The 17,602-nt window shown below is 42.3% G+C and overlaps 2 protein-coding genes across 2 annotated transcripts; one reads left to right on the forward strand and one right to left on the reverse strand.

Moving 5' to 3' along the window:
• Positions 1 to 1,446: 1,446 nt before the first annotated feature.
• Positions 1,447 to 8,573, reverse strand: atp5pd (ATP synthase peripheral stalk subunit d). Its single transcript, XM_055654025.1, has 6 exons — positions 8,416 to 8,573; positions 5,543 to 5,673; positions 4,304 to 4,400; positions 2,465 to 2,536; positions 2,297 to 2,359; positions 1,447 to 1,639 (listed from the first exon to the last, which is right to left on the reverse strand). The coding sequence occupies exons 1-6, from the start codon at positions 8,416 to 8,418 to the stop codon at positions 1,508 to 1,510; spliced, it is 498 nt and encodes a 165-aa protein (XP_055510000.1). The 5' UTR covers positions 8,419 to 8,573; the 3' UTR covers positions 1,447 to 1,507.
• Positions 8,574 to 8,807: 234 nt separating this feature from the next.
• Positions 8,808 to 15,349, forward strand: kctd2 (potassium channel tetramerization domain containing 2). Its single transcript, XM_055654026.1, has 6 exons — positions 8,808 to 9,062; positions 9,571 to 9,679; positions 10,627 to 10,718; positions 11,738 to 11,833; positions 14,289 to 14,414; positions 14,706 to 15,349. The coding sequence occupies exons 1-6, from the start codon at positions 8,808 to 8,810 to the stop codon at positions 14,733 to 14,735; spliced, it is 708 nt and encodes a 235-aa protein (XP_055510001.1). The 3' UTR covers positions 14,736 to 15,349.
• Positions 15,350 to 17,602: the final 2,253 nt, after the last annotated feature.

The raw sequence follows: 17,602 nt of genomic DNA on the forward strand, positions 1-17,602 counted from the left end.
AATCAATGTGGAAAAGTTCAAGTGATGTTTAAGTGTGGCAAAAACATTTGGATACGCTGGAATGAAGTTATTAAAAGCCAAGTTGCTGATGTTGAAAATGTGAAATAAAAAGTGTGCTGTAAATATTCAGCATCCATAGAGAAAGAACCCATAAAAAGAAGCAGCGAAGCTGACTAAAGTTACATGGTTAAGTGATCCCAGTCATGTTGTACATCACTAATTGAACGTATATGAGATAGTCAGAATTTATTTATAGGTTGATTTCCAATCCAACATGTAATTGATTGCATCTGATTACCACAACTCTGTCAATCATCATCCTGCCAGGTATGGTGCTGGCCTGTTCTAGATGAATGTCCAGGGCCATGCAGATGTCTCTCGGTCGACTGTGATCTTAAACAGAATCATGTAATCCACGTTAAATCGGAAGGCAAATTTTCAGTTACTTATCTCTTCCTTCTGCTTGTGGATGAGAGTGCCCTTTCTCAAGAATTCTGACATTTCATTGGACTCTCCCAGTGGACTGGGCCCATCATAGCCATGTGCAACTTGGCCAGGAACCCATTGCTTTCAAGAGCATTTTTCTTCCAAAATGAATAGACTGCATCAACTCATCTAATGGTTGCCTTAGACTCTCTCATTTGCTGCATCCAAGATTGAGGCGAGGAGGTTCTGCAAGGCTATTGCTTCAAATAACATCAGTCTTTAGGTTTCATGTTATCTTGAAGCACTCATTTTGATTTTTTTTTTTTTTTTTTAAAAAGGTATTTCAATGAATGTTAAAGTATGCATCCTCCAAACCTTACTGGAGTTGTCACGGCCTCTTGGAGTATGCACTGTGCGATCAATATTTTAGTATATAATCTCATGGCCTTTTTATGCAGACTTCAAAGTGCTGCTACCAGACAGCTCCAGTAACTCATACTTGAGCCTCTGGTCATATTAGTAGGAGTTTGCATGTTCTCCCGATGACCATGTGTGTTTCCTCCCACTTTCTATAAATATGCTGGCAGTTTAATTTGCTACTTTATTCATTATCTCCCGGTTGATGGTAGGAGAACTGTTGCTTTGTGAGACAACAGTTTACAGAAAAATATGTGGGGGAGTAGGGTTGATGTAAATATTCTGAGGGTCAGCATGGATGCGATGAGCTAAATGGTTAATATTGCTACAAAATATGATAAGAGGAAACCCTTTCAATCAATGCTCAGGACTTTCCAAAGTGTTTCACAGCCAATCAAGTATGCTTGAAGTGTGATCATTCCCACAATTTAGAAATGCATACAAGATCCCATTCATTTAAGATATCAGAATATTCCCACCATGAAAAAAGATCTCAGATTTTGACAAATCAGAAAAGTGTGAGCGAACTCAAGGATGAAGCAATTTGCCCTCATAACATTTTCCAGTTGGTAAAAAGCCAGTAGAAGGAAGAGAGGCACTCACTCAACATTGAACATTGCTTTATTTTATAATAGAATTACATCTGCAGATATCACAGGGACAATTACAGGTCACTGATGGGCTTGTGGGGCCAATAGGGATACTTCACCATGTCCAGCTTGGTTTCAGGGAAAGTATCGTTCAGATCGTCGATAGTCATCTGTTCAAAAGGAACCATGCTTTTGAATTTCGCTAACTGAAACACAGAAAGTGGAATAAGTGAGAAAATGGGCAATACCCAGGTGTCACAGGTTTATCTCATGGGAATTCCAATCCATAGTGAGATTGTACATCCTGCTAGTTCCATCCACACATCCCAAGCTATACAAGCCATGAGTCATGTTCTGGCCTCAGCTAAATTGTACTCTTCTTGAAGTATACTCATTAATTGTGCACATACGTCATGGAGCCCCACAAACCCATCAAGCAGATCTATAGCATAGTGAGCATCAGTAATGAAACCCATGCAGATGTGTAGCCAGTGGAATGGAATGGAATACTTTGTCACATAAGATTCTTTGCTTGCACACCCAATGTATACAAATAGCGGCCATCTACAGCACTGACAAAGTTACAAAGCATGCCAGCTCCTCCTCTTGCTCTCCCCCCTCCAGCATCGGTTGCCCCACGTCCGGTGGGGAGTTAATCCAGATTCAGGTTGATGACTGGGGCTCTGATAGGAAGTGAATGACTTATTGACTCACTCCAGACACCGCCTGCTCTGCTGAATATTTCCAAATTTTTCTATTCTTGTATCATATTTCCAACACCTACATTTGATTTGTATTTTTTAAATTGCTGGTGAATTGTACCCTGTGGCCTCAGCAGCCACAGACAGAGACAATTGCATTACCTCTTTCTCATATTTGGAAATCCTCTCCTTTGAAGCCTGGCAATAACTTTGAGCACTCTTATTCTGTAGAATAGAAAGCAGCTGTTAATCAAATGTTAATCCAGTACATTAAAATAATCCATTTGACTCTTCAGTACATTTGATCAATACCAAATAAAAGCTACTCACAGCCTCTTGCTCCTGAGCATTAATTTTCTCCCCTTGTGTGTCAATGGGTTCTGGAACCTTTACAGCATTGTACTGTAAATACAAAACATAGGAAAGCAGGATTTAGTTACTATGCAACAAATAGCTGGAATAAACTTCCTGAAGATTTAAGACTTGCCTCAAGTTTGACCACTTTTAAAACAAGACTGAAAACTTTTATGGCTTTCAGCTAAATCTTAACTACATTGCACTTTTAACTTTTGCACTTTTTATAATGCATTTTTAATTTTGCTTTTCTTTTCTTTTAGTTCGATTATATTTCATTTTATTATTTCATTTTATTGTATGACATGTTTTTATGTGAAGCACTTTGAGTCTGCCTCGTGTATGAAATGTGCTATTTAAATAAAGTTGCCTTGCCTTGCCTTGTTGTAAATGGGAAGGAGGGAGTAAGAGAAGGGAGGGTGTGAGAGGATAGAGAGAAAAACTGTAAATCAATCACTCAATCACAGATGTTCCTATAACTCTTATAGCTATTATACAGCTGGGAATTATGATTACTAATTGCTTCACTAAGGAATCTAACACAAACCCATTCACTAAATTGCATATTCAGAACTATGTAGGAATAAGATAGCTATATTACTAGGAACAGTGGGAGTTTGAAAACAAATCCACAAGAACATGAATATTACCAATAACTACTTTGAAGGCATCACAAAAGCAGGCCAGTCAACTCAAGCCATTAGGTCCCCACATTCCTCCTCCATCCCATCTTCATCTCTTACTTGCTATTCAAGATTCCTTTTAAATGCACCTAGGTGGAGCAGTAAACCACTGCTGGCCAATGTGGTCAGTGTTGACTCTACAAACGCTTACGGCCCGTTCCTGTCTGGGTGAGGCCACATTAAATGTGAATTCACAAGAGCCATTTAACATATGCATGTGCAACACAATCTTCTGATCTGGTTTTGATTGCCATAGTGGGTGACAGAGTGGAAGTGACTAGATTTTTTCCTCTTCCTTTGGGGCTGACTTTCTTTTCCTTTACCTCTCCCAGGATATTCATGTTGTTGCAATGGAAGCAAGGTGTAGGAAGTGTCTAGTCAGGGTCTTCCACATATTACAACTGGAGGACCTGTTGGTCCTTATCTGCCCTTCATTCCCCTTTGTTTAGAATGCAGAATAGGTTGTTAGGTACAGATAGCTCACTTTAACTAGCCCAGTTAGTCAACTCAATCAGCAAAGAGACGATCTGGGCCAAAGGGTCTGTTTCCATGCTGTCCAGCTCTATGACAACTCAATGAACTAGTTTTGATTGGTGGGGCTGAACTGGATGATACATTGTGATTAGCCTTGACACTCAGCTGGGACCCTTAGTCCCTGCCACAAGCCAAAGATTCATCTTTGATCCAAGAAGCGGCTTCGTTGAAATAGCCTGCCTTCATGGTAAACACTCAGGTGTGATGACTGCTTCTTAATTTAAATGCACTGTAATTTCAATTAAAGGAAGCAAGTTGTACTTTACAGTGACTTAGAGGTTGATGTCCCACCTGTAGATGGTATTCATCACTCTACATTTGCTGATTTGAGGAATTACTCCCAAGCGATGGAAATGCAGGATTTACCTCAACAACTAAGAATGCATTCAATTTTCATACAGGCCTTTGGGGTTGATGTCACTAAATCACATGCCGTTTCCTACTTTTTGTTATACTTTTGAGTATATATCAAATTCCCCTTTTAAATGTGTGCTGAAGATGTGCAAGTTTAAACAAAACACACAGGAAGCTGTCCTTTGATTTTCCCTGCTCTTTCAAATACTCAGTTTTCAAAACTCAAGCAAAGCTGTCTTCTTACCTTCTTTTCAAACTCATCCACCATTCCAGGTTTTGCAATAATGTTCCTATAATAGCTCCAGTCAAGGGCTAGAGGTTTCTCTGGAAGTGTTGTCAACCTATAGCAAAATATAAAATCCAGGGGTTACAATTAGAAAACTGCTCAAAAAAGCATATTCGTCTTTATGTGAATTTTGAGTAATAGCTCTTTCTCCCCACATTACCGGCAGTATTTGTTCTCTTGCATTGGGAATATTAATGCACTTGTCTTTCTTGGAACACAATGGTCAACTTTAAGCCCTTTAAAAAAAGCTCTCTCTACATTATCATCTGTTGTATCTAAACCAGGTTCTGAACTGGTAACTTTAGCAGTTTTTTTTTATTGAAGAAATAAAATAATATAATCAAACAGGGAATCCAAAAGTAAATGTATCAAGAGTAGATGAAAGTCGATGAAAGACTAGAACTCTTTACTACAAAACCAAGGTTTCGGGTCGGGACCATTCTTCAGACTGATTGTAGTGGCGGAGGGATGGGGAGCAGTGGAAGCAAGAAAAATAACAGGACAAATCAGGCCTGGTCTTTTGGTGTGGTGGGGGGGGGGGGGGGGGGGGTGGTCCTCTCCCTCACCCATTCCTCCACTAAAAGTAGGTTAATTAGTTCCACTGTTCACAACGATGTATCCTTCTCGGGCTTGCACCGTCTCTATCCATCAATGGGCTTATCAGAAAAATTCCTTGCCTGATATCATCCGTTGCCGGCCCTGATTTGTCCTGTTTATTTACCCCTTGCATCCAGTTTCCTCTCCTTCCCCCCCCCCCCCCCCCCCCCCCCCCCCTACAATCAGTCTGAAGGATCCCAGCCCAAAATGTCACCCTATTATCTCCAGAGATGCTGCCTGACCTGCCGAGTTACTCCAGTATTTTGTGTCTATCTAATCAATACCATGAACCCATTTAGCGATCAAGGTTTAAGGATTCATCTGTTAAGATTAGGATGGTGGATGCCCAAAGCGATACATAAACCTTATCACAGATTAGTTCGCCTAAAGATCTGCTTTGGTGCTGCATATCATATAGTTCAATGAATTCATTGCCATTCATTGAACTACCTGTCCTGGGAAGGTATACAATGGAGGCTTTATCCTGTATCCAACTCCTGAACCGCTCCTGAACCATTTAATGCACGTGCAGGGTGCCATGCTCTCTCCCTCTCCAATGAAAGTATCTACCGGATGTGTAGTTGGTTACAGGGTACTCACCTGCTAGACAGGGCGTCACTTCGAGTTTTCAGTGCATTGAACATGGCTCTCTGGTTTGGTGGGACCCGCTCACCAAACGCCATCCAGTCGACAGCTTTCATGGCAACTCTGCGGCTCGACATCCTTGCCGTCTAGAGAAAATCAGACAATGTGACACCGGGGAAATAAAAAAAAAACACTGTCACTACACTGGTGATGCTGTGCTTCTGCAACAACCCCAGGGTTTTGTATATGTAGCAGTTGTATAAGATGTTGGCTAGACCGCATTTAGAATATTGTGTTCATTTCTGGGCCCCATGTTATATGAAAGATATTGTTAAGCTTGAAAGGGTTCAGAAAAGATTTACAAGGATGTTGGCAGGTCAAGACGATGTGAGCTAAATGGGAGAGGTTGAGTAGGTTGGGACACTATTCCATGGAGCGCAAGAGGATACAGAGGTATACAAAATTATGAGAGGAATAGATTGGGTAGATGCACAGTCTTTTGCCCAGAGGAGGGGAATCGAGGACCAGAGGACACAGGTTCAAGGTGACGGGGAAAAGATTTAATAGGAATCCGAGGGGTAACTTTTTCACACAAAGGGTTGTGGGTAAATGGAACAAGCTGCCAGTGGAGGTAGTTGAGGCTGGGACTATCCTGGGGGAGAAATTGGATGTTCTTTAAGGAATATAGAGGAAGCAAGAAAGAACTTAAACAAAGAATTGGGAAAGCTAAAAGGGACCATGGAATACCCAGGGCAAAAAGAAGCAAGGCATTTCATGTATAAATTAAAAGGGTACGTAGGGAAAGGGTAGGATCACTCACAAACAAAAGAATTGACCTATGCATGGAGTTATAGGAAATGGGTGAGGTAGCAAATGAATACTTTACATCCGTGTTTGCCAAGGAGAAGGATATGGGGAGATTTTGTTGATATTTGAGAGCAGGTTGATATTAAGGAGCAGGAGATGTTTGATTTCTTCAAATCATTAAGATATGCAAGATCCCAGAGGCTGATGGAATGATGGAGGTAAGGGAGAGGACTACAGGGGCCTTGACTGAGATCTTCGATTTTCTTTAGCTTACTCCCAGAAAACGGCAGAATTGCCAAAGTTGTTCCTTCATTTAAGGTGGGCAACAATGAAAATCCAGGAACCTACAGGCCTTAAATCAAGGTTGGAAAATTCTTGAAGATTCTTAGGAATAGGATTTACCCGCATTTGGAAAATTGGCATGGCTTTGAGCTGACAGCAAAGTTTTGTCCAAAAAATGTGATTGAGTTTTGTTTAGGAAGATGCTCAATGACAGTTGGGGAGTGAATGTTATCTTCATGAACTTCAATAAAGCATTTAACAAAGTCCCCAGGGTAAACAATCTAAAGGATTTAAGTCCATAATGAGCTGGATAAAAATTGGCTTGATCATAGAGGATAGAGGATGGTGCAGGTGTGTTTTTCTTACTACAGGTCTGCGACCATAAGGGTCTGGGCTGAGACCTCATATTTGTGACACACACAAAGCAGGAAAATGTAGGTCATCTGTTGAATAAGTTTGCAAACAACAAAAATTGGTGTGTTGTGGATAGTGAGGATGAAGATCAAAGAATACAGATCATTTGGAAACATGGGTAAGGAAATAACAGATGGAGTCTAATGCGGACAAGTAGGCTGATGAGCTTCGGGAGATTAAATATAAGAGGAAAGTATACAGTAAATGGCAGGATTCTTGGGAGTGCTGATGTACAGAGGGATCTTGAAGTACAAGGCTGTAGCTCTCTGAAAGTGTCAACACAAGTTGCCAGAGTGGCAAGGAAGACATACACAATGCTTGTCCTCATCGGGCAGGGTGTGGAGTATAATAGTTGGTAATTCATGCTGCAGTTAAATAAAACGGTAGGTAGGCCACATTTGGAGTATTGTGTGTAGTTCTGGTAACTACAATTACAGGATGTCAAGGCTTTGGCAAGGATGTAGTAGAGGTTCATTTGGATGATGCCTGGATTGGAGAGTATTAGATGCAAGATTGAGGTTGGACACGCCTTGATTCTTTCCTCTGGTGGGCTTGTGGCTAAGGGATGACCTGATAGATGTATATAAAATTATGAGAGGCATAGATAGTGTAGATAATAAAGTCTTTTTTCCTTAGGGTGCAAATGTCAAATACTTGAGGGCTTCCCTTTAAGGTGAGAGCGGGAAACTTTAAAGGAGATGTACAAAGACAGTTGCTTTTTCGTTGGGAACACACTGCCAGAGAAGTGGTAGGAACAGGCATGATAGCAACATTTAAGGGATTTAGTCAAACATAAACATAATGGGAATGGACTGATACAGGCAGATGCAATTAATTAGATAGGCATCATGGTGAGTGTAGACATTGTGTGCCAAAGGGTCTTTTTCTCTGCTACACTGTTCTATGTTTTAAGTGACAATGACACTACCTGAGATATTGATGGTAAGGAACTCTGTAACATCAATGTCAGTGAATATAAAAAGCTACATGGTGAAAATGTATAGGGATGGTCATTGTCCAGCACGTGGGCATTTATTAACCACCTACCTTTGACTTTAGCATTTACCATGACGTTAACTTTGCCAAATCCCTCTCCATCAATATCCGGGAGGGGGAGGGGGTCACCAATGGACTGCAATTTAACTGGACCAGCCAGAGGTTAGATATCCCGTGTAAGTGACTCCAGGGTCTTTACAATACGGTATAAGTGATGAGTCTCAAACTGCCTGGACGAGTGCAGCACCAGCATCTCCCAAGATGCTCAATGCTGCCAGGGACCTGGAACTCCCAAGCTTAATGCTTTCACAGCCCCCTCAGTTAGCACCCCATTCATCACACTAAACAATGATTACCTCCACCACCCACACAACGTCGATAAAATATACCATTATTAGCACTGAAGCAGGATGATAGGAACACCGTCAGCAGCAGACGCCACACTACCCCGACTTGGAGTGAAATCATCAGTCCTTCAGCACGCTCGGATGATAAATGCTGGAACGCCTGGTGTTCCGGGGTTTAGTCCTTCAGCAGAGGATTTAGGCGCCGGCTCACCAGCGTCAGGAGATAGGAGAACTGGGCAATACATGCTTATCTTACCAGTAATGTATAGATAATGAAACCGCTATAATTAAGACATCTGGGTAAATCCCCAAACCCCGTCGCCCACATACGTCCAGCCCCCCAGCCCCTACCTCTCACGTCCCTCTCTGCAGCTGCTGACAGGGGACGGTCCGGGGTCCACCAAGGGCGCAAAGATGGCGGAGCGGAAGCGGAAATGCCCCAGTTTGCCCGGCCCGGGCGCCGCGCCATTTCCGGAAATGGCGGCGTGATGGCGGAGTTGCAGAGTTCGGGGCCTCTGGCCGGGAATGACGCCAACTCTCCCGGACTCGGCGAGAAATCCGGCAAAAAATGGGTGCGGCTGAACGTAGGCGGAACGTACTTCATTAGCACCAAGCAGACGCTGTGTCGCGACCCCAAATCCTTCCTGTGCCGCCTGTGCCAGGAGGACCCGGACCTGGACTCGGACAAGGTAAGGCGGCAGCTGCTCCCACAAGTCGCCATGGACATTCGCCAGCCCGCCCGTCGCCGCCTTGGCCAATAATTCTGCCTGCCTCCATGGAAACGAATCATCTCACTTCTCCCCCGCCCCATGGCGACCGGCCCGTTATCTCCATGGTCACCAAGCGGGTCCCACTCGTCTCCATAACAGTTACCTGTCAGTTTGCACGATGACCGATAATCCCACCCACCTGCACAGTGATTAATAATCGACCACTTCTCGCTAATAAATAATCCCATCCATCTCCATGCTGAGCAGTGGTCCTGCTGGACTAGTTGTCATTGTGATTTGCCTTGTGATTAATTTATTTTGTTCACCTAAATCGAATTTCACTCTACCTAAATTGGTGCATGTGGCAATAAACTCACCTTTGAACCACCTTTGAACCTACAGGAGGCAGCCATCACTAACAAGATCTCGTTATACCATTTTCCATTGTAAATGATTTTGTGCTCTGCTTTGTCTCTCTATTTTGTAGGATGAAACTGGTGCCTATCTCATAGACAGAGACCCAAGTTACTTTGGGCCGATCCTCAACTATCTTCGACATGGAAAACTGATCATTAATAAGGACTTGGCAGAGGAGGGTGAGCACTGAATACCTGCTGAAATATAATCTGAATGTTGTTAGGGAGGTTGCCTTGAGAGTAACTCAGACACTGGACTCCTCGATAGACCTGGACACAGATTTGTTAGCTCTGTGCGGGCTAGATCAATAAGCTTACAGAAACTGAATTTTAAAAATAAGAATCCCAGTCAGGTGGAATGCGTGGGTCATTATTTTTTTTAATGATTATGAAGTTGCCTCTACATTGGAACCTTAACAGCTCATGAAACCTCAACATACTCCGCAACCTCTAAAATACTTTTGACATGTAGTCAGTTGTATCACAGAACTGTGGAACTATGCCAAACATACATAGAACAAAATCTCACCGTCAATACTGGAAATACTCAGCAGAACAGGTAGCATCTCTTGAGGAAAAACTGTTAACATGTCAAGTTAATATCCTTTCATCAGAAGAAGGAAAGTTATAAATCAAACAAGTTTTAAATTGCAGGATTATTTCTACCCGTCCCTGTTCTAAGTAATTTAAAACTTGTTTGATTTCTAATCTAAAGGGTAGAGATAAAAGTAGTATCTATAGTGGTGTGCAGGCAGGGAGAGACTGAATGACACGTCACCATTGTCTGATCTGTTTGGAGATAGTGTGTATATATAGAAGGAAGTTCATCTTGACAGGGAGAGAAAAATATAGTACTGGACTTGTGAGATGTGAAGCACTGCAATTACTGGAAATCTAAACAAATGCTAGAAATAATCACAAGGCAGCATCTGTGGAGGAAGAAAAATTAAGTTAACATGGAGGTTGATGATCTTTAACCAGAATGCTCATCAAGGATTAGAACTGGGACTAACTGCCAAATTGATAGAAATCTTCTATTGAGGTAATGCTGAGTGGTCATTGGCATGATGTTCTAATGGATTTGGACTCTGGCCAAATGCTTCCTAACCCGTATTGTGTTTATCCAGGGGTGTTGGAGGAGGCAGAGTTCTATAATATTGCCTTACTTGTCCGATTAGTCAAAGAACGTATTCGGGACTTGGAGAACAGGACCTCACAGGTGAGCTGAACTTGACTGTTTGCTTTACTGGAAACTACTTAATAACAGTTGGTCTGCTTGTTTGAAGGGCCAGATGGGGTGGGAGATTGCAACCTGGGAGAGTCCACCCTGTTTTGACGAATGCAGTCAACCTGGCGTGCACAATCAGAAGATCAAACAGAACAAGTTGTCTTACAACTTTAGGCTGTACACGCTATACGCAAGAAGAAGAAGAAGAAGGGCCAGATTTGTCAACTCAAAATAATCTATAATCTGACAAAGCACCACCCAATACCCCATCCTCACCATCCCTAGAAAGGAATTCTGTGTATTGATCAGCAGCATATTGCACATGTAAGACTACCCAAAATCAGAAGGAACCACCTGAACACCATGCAGGACAAAACAAACTGCACGTGTACTGCTTCACATATTCCGTCCTTCAGCACCAGCACACTGTGATGCAATGTATACTATCTGTAACCTGCATCACAGCAGCTTATCAAAACTTCCTGGACATCAGCTCCAATTTCTCTTATCTCTACCATCCTTGAGAAACATGGCAACCAATGAATGAGGATACCAACTCCAAATTCTTGTCCAATGCACCCATCTTTTGAGTTACATGTATAACACTCTTCCTTCACAATCGGATAGTTAAAATGCTGGAACCTTATAACTAACAACATTGTAGAAAAACCATGACAATTTGAGCTCCAGTGGTTCAAGGTGACTCAACAGCTTCTGGAAAGAATCTACAAAGGTGCAATATGAGTTGATGTTTCAGGACTGAGATCCTTCTTCAGAATCCTAAAATTATTTTTTGTAAGATCCAATGTTGAGATTGGCTGTTGGCCCAGACCAGATACCTTAGCTGCCACTTAGTGCATGGGTGGTCATCACATCCTGTCTCATTGTAAAGATGAATTGTGTAACTTTGGCTGCTACAACAATGAAGATTAGACTAAGCATTTGTAGCTGGCTGTTTTATATCTGAATAGAAATCACAATAGGTTTATGATGTCATTTCCACACTACAGGGTCCAGTGAAACACGTTTACCGTGTTCTACAGTGTCAGGAGGAGGAACTCACGCAAATGGTCTCAACAATGTCGGACGGATGGAAATTTGAGCAGGTAGCACCTCAGTTTTCAATCATAAGGATGTTCAAAGGTCAGTTTATTGTCACATGTACCAACTAAGGTACAGTGAAACTCGAATTACCATGCAGCCATACTAAAAAAAAAGCAACAAGGCACACAACTACATAAAGGTCAACATAAACATCCACCACAGCAGATTCATCACTGTGATGGAAGGCAATAAAGTCCAATCCTCTTCCTCTTTATTCTCCTGCGGTCGGGGCAGTTGAACCATCCGCATTCGGGGCAATCGAAGCCCCCGCATCGGGGCAGGCGAAGCTCCTGCGGCTTGGAGCTCCCGAAGTTGTTCTCTAACCAGAGATTACGAGCTCCACGATGTTAGGCCGCAGTGCGGACGGAGATACGATACGGAAAACAAATTGCATCCCCGTCAAGGTAAGAGATTAAAAAGTTTCCCCCACATCCCCCCCCCCACTAAAGAACACTAAAACATAGATTTAACACATACTAAAAATAAAAAAAGAAGGAACATAGAAAATAGGTGCAGGAGGAGGCCATTCGGCCCTTCGAGCCAGCACCACCATTCATTGGGAGGGACAGGCAGACTGTTGGCGAGGCAGAAATTGCTGGCGCCATCCATTGTACATCAGGAGTTGAGAGAGTATGGTGAAGGTAACTAAATTAATACTAGCCATGCTTAAACGAAGGGGATTTGAAGGATCATAGTCTTAAACAATAATAAACAGAGATAAATGCAAACCTTAACAAAGGGATAGTAATTTTGGTGTTGGAGAGGGTGATCAGCATAAAGGCAAAATTAGCTCTTCAACAAAGAGATTGCACAATGTGTCCATTTGATTGCCATGGAGATGCTGGAAGGCAGACATTCGGCAGATTCAAGAGGTTACGAGCGTCGGAATATATTCTTGGTTTGATTTGTAAAAGAAAGATGTGGCCCTCTACACACTAGTGTAGAATGGGTCTTGATCTGCAGGTAATGTGGGGGTGGGAATAGACTGCTGGTCCACAATGTTGCTGCATGCCAGCCCATAGGCCCCCACTATCAGTATTCTCATTTACCTTTAACTAATGCTCTGAACCCAATTTGGTCCCAAGGTGGGAAAGTGCCTACAAATATAAGATTGTTACCAAGAAATCAAACAAGAAATTCAAAAGAAACTTGACAGAAAGCAATGAGAATTGGCTCCTCACTGGATATGGCAGCAGTACAGATAATTTTAAGAAGCTAGATCAGTGGTTCCCAACGTGGGGCGTAACAGGGGGGCAATTTCAAAAGAAACTTGCTCAGAATTTTTCTTTTTCATGGATGCATGTTCTTTTGAAGCTTGTTTAAACCAAGGTATTGGCGTTTTAAGCTTCTTCAGCTGAAATGGAGTTCACTATTTAAATGATAAGAATTATATATCACCACATGGGGGGGGCATCAGGATTTTAGAGGTGATTAGGTGGGGCATGGCCAAAAAAAGGTTGGGAACCACTGAGCTAGATAGTGTATGTGAGACAAATAGGTAAGTGAGAGAAAGAAGGGGTCTAGATTGGAGCATAATCACCAGCCTGGATTAATCGGGTTGATGGTTTTTTTCTGTGCTAAATATATACTATGTAGGGTTATATGAAATACTTTCATTAGGGTGCATTTGTCCAAAGTACTATTGACGTGCGGGAATTGCTTGTGGAAAAACTCCCAGCAACTGCTCCAGTGAAGGATAGCTTTATGATAAATTACCCTAGAGTATTAATTTGATCATATGCGCATGCTTGCGCATATATCGACCAGATTATATGTGATGTTAAGTGAACATGAAAGTTGATGTCATTGCTGATATATAGTATGATTTGACATATGTTCACATGCTTGCAGATTTCACATTGTATGGATAGACATCCATTGTAACATATTGTAGAATGTGTGGCTTATGTTACACTGGAAACAGCCAGCAAAATAAACATCACATCCACTGTGAACACAACTATTTCAATATCTTCCTCCAGTAATGCTACATTTACAATCTCTGCCCTGCACATGCGGAATCTCAGTTGTCAATGTGAAGAGTAGATACAGTATTCATAAAAGAAAAAAATCAAATTTCATAACAAAGTTTACCGTTTGGTGCCTTTCTAGCAATCCTGCAGCAAAAAAAAATCATAGTTTCCCAATCTGATTTGATGAAATGTTAGATGTTTGGGGCTTTCCAACACCAGCAACCTTGGTGGACGACTTCAGACTGGTATCACAAGTGTGATTTAATGTCTCTTCTGAAAGGCACCAAGGCTTTAACCTTTTGTTCAGATAACTGGATTTTGGGATATCAAATAGAAATTCCACCTGCTGTGTATAATGATTTATACTGTTTGTAGTGAGGTGGAATTTGATTAAATTCAGGAAAACATGTAAGAAAGATTTGCGTGATTTATCTGGTGCTCTGTGCGTGTATTATTACTAATTACGTTTTGGTCCTTTACCCAGCTCATTAACATTGGATCCTCCTACAATTATGGCAGCGAAGATCAGGCTGAATTTCTCTGCGTTGTCTCCAGGGAGCTGAATAACTCAACTAATGGAATTGTCATAGAGCCCAGTGAGAAAGCCAAGGTACCACACTGTCCTTACCTTTGACTCTTGTTCTGTCTTAGCTATTTTTCATATTTACCACGAGGTGGGCTAATTTCTGATAGTCAAGTTGAGGCAGTTAGAGATATTCTTTGAATTGTCATGAGTTAGATGGGGATACAAATGTGAAGTCAGAACGACTCCAAGACAAAAGGAATATTTTGACTCTATGTATTTAGATTCAGCAAAATAGTCCAGTCTGTTTCACCAGATGACATTTTCCTACTCAAAATCTCCTAACGATCTTGTATTCTGGCTATTTATTGGAAACAGATTCTGCAAGAGCGAGGCTCAAGGATGTGACCTTGTCGATCGGAATTGCTGTTTACATTCCGTATGTTGAAGAAGAATCCTCCGCTTACTGGGAGCACTGAACCGTTGCCATCTTCTGACTGGTCTCAAAACTTTCAGTTCACATGGGCCTGCAAGATTCGAAGGCTCGTTTTACTGAGAAATCAACCTCTCTGCCTTTCACCTGAAGCCTACGAGAGGCTCACGGCATTTCTCTCAAAAGTTAATTGTTAAGGCTGCCAAATCTCCCCGTGTCATTGTTTGTTGTTGTGTTATATATATATATATATATATCCATATATATATATATCCAACCAATGCATTGAATTGCCTTTAATGGACCTGTGATGTTGCTTGTTCCTCTGTGAATAGGAAACTGAGCCACATTAATTTTGATATGTGTGCGCAGTGAAAGTTATTTTATGTTCTACCTGTGGAGCATTATGTGCATGGATTCCACTCAATAAATTCAGGGCAGGTTTCACGGGAGGGGCAGGATACAGTATTGTAATTGTGTAAATTGAATGGTGAAATTCAGTATTCATGTTAATGTTATATTTTTCCTCTTGCATTGGATCACTACTGTTATGACACTAATGTGATGATTAAACTACTCAGTATTGTCATTAAGATTTCACTGAAGTGTTGTGTTGTTCCCTTTAGAGCATTTACATTCATTTGCTGAAGATACAGTTGTAGAGTAACATTACTTTTGCTGTAACAGCATAAAGGGATTACACTAAATTACTGTATAACTTGTAGTATTGCAATGGGAAGTATATACTGTGACAATGGGTACAGCACTGGGGAGAGTAAATCTTTTTTGCAGTAACATGGGTTATAGCACTGATGCTCATGTACACTAATTAACTCACTACTCTCTCTTGGCCACCATGCAACTGCATCCTTACTTTTTCCACTGCAGGCCTGCTTGCCTGACAGAAATCTCCTCACAGTAAATATTGGATAGATCAGGGTTGTATTCCCATATTTTTAATATATTCTTCTATGATCTGGCTCCTTCCAGAGAGGCCCAAGGAGCTGTTGGTGCAAGGGGAGTACCTGCGCTGTAAGTATAAAATACATCGCGGGGCTTGCTTTCACAGGCCCAGGGACCCGACACCAAAATCGGCAACGTTCCAGAGAAGGGGTATGGTGGAAGCCTCTGATTGGTGGAAGAGGACCGGGTTTACATTTTTACATTTCTGCCTTCAGGTTAAGGATTCTGGGAGTTAAGGATTCTGGGAGTTAAGTGTACAGTATTTATTAGTAAAGTTTAAAGGATAAAGTTTTGTGTTTTTTAATATTTAATATAGAGTTAATTTGGGAGTAAGATATGTCAGTGGAGATTGGCCCCGTGGTTTGCTCAGCCTGCAACATGTGGGAGATCAGGGATATGGTCGGTGTCCCTGGTGACTACGTTTGCAGGAAGTGTGTACAGCTGCAGCTCCTGGCAGACCGCATTGAACGATTGGAACTGCGGCTGGATTCATACTGGAGCATCCACGATGCTGAGAAAGTCGTGGATAGCACGTACAGCGAGTTGGTCACACCGCAGGTAAAAGGTAAGAGGACAGAAAGGGAACGGGTGGCCAATAGCCAGCAAAGCAGTAGGCAGGTAGTGCAGGAGTCCCCTGCGGTCATCTCCCTCCTAAACAGGTATACCATTTTGGATACTGTTGAGGGAGATGGCTCATTAGGGGAATGCAGCAGCAGCCAAGTTCATGGCACCATGGGTGGCTCTGCGGCACATGAGGGGGGGGAAAAGAGTGGAAGGGCAATAGTAATAGGGGAATCAATTGTCAGGGGAATAGATAGGCGTTTCTGCGGCCGCAAACAAGACTCCAGGATGGTATGTTGCCTCCCTGGTGCAAGGGTCAGGGATGTCATTGAACGGCTGCAGAACATTCTGGAGGGGGAGGGTGAACAGCCAGTTGTCGTGGTGCATATTGGCACCAACGATATAGGTAAAAAAAGGGATGAGGTCCTACAAGATGAATTTAGGGAGCTAGGAGATGAACTTAAAAGTAGGACCTCAAAGGTAATAATCTCTGGATTACTACCAGTACCACGGGCCAGTCAGAGTAGAAATAGGAGGTGATTGCAGATGAATACGTGGCTTGAAAAATGGTGCAAAGGGGAGGGATTCAAATTTTTAGGGCATTGAAACCAGTTCTGGGGGAGGTGGGACCAGTACCAACAGGACGGTCTGCACCTGGGCTGGAATGGAACCAATGTCCTTCGGGGAGTGTTTGCTAGTGCTGTCGTGGAGGATTTAAACTAATGTGGCAGGGGGATGGGTACAAGAGCAGAGAGGCAGGGGGGTGTAAAATGAGGGTAGAAGCAATAGGTAGCAAGGTGAAAAGTAAAAGTGGCAGGCAGACAAATCCAGGGCAAAAATCGAAAAGGGCCACTTTTCAACATAATTGTATAAGGGGTAAAAGCGTTGTAAAAACAAGCCTGAAGGCTTTGTGTCTCAATGCAAGGACTATTCGTAATAAGGTGGATGAGTTGAACGTGCAGATAGCCAATAATGATTATGATATAGTTGGGATCACGGAGACATGGCTCCAGGGTGACCAAGGCTGGGAGCTGAACATCCAGGGATATTCAATATTCAGGAGGGATAGAGAGAAAGGAAAAGGAGGTGGGCTAGCGTTGCTGGTTAGAGAGGAGATTAACGCAATGGAAAGGAACGACATTAGTTTGGAGGATGTGGAATCGGTATGGGTAGAGCTGCGAAACACTAAGGGGCAGAAAACGCTGATGGGTGTTGTGTACAGGCCACCTAACAGTAGTAGTGAAGTTGGAGATGGTATCAAAAAGGAAATTAGAAATGCGTGCGACAAAGGCAAAACAGTTATAATGGGTGACTTCAA

Source organism: Leucoraja erinacea, chromosome 23 (assembly GCF_028641065.1).
Source record: "Leucoraja erinacea ecotype New England chromosome 23, Leri_hhj_1, whole genome shotgun sequence".
Lineage (NCBI taxonomy): Eukaryota > Metazoa > Chordata > Chondrichthyes > Rajiformes > Rajidae > Leucoraja > Leucoraja erinaceus.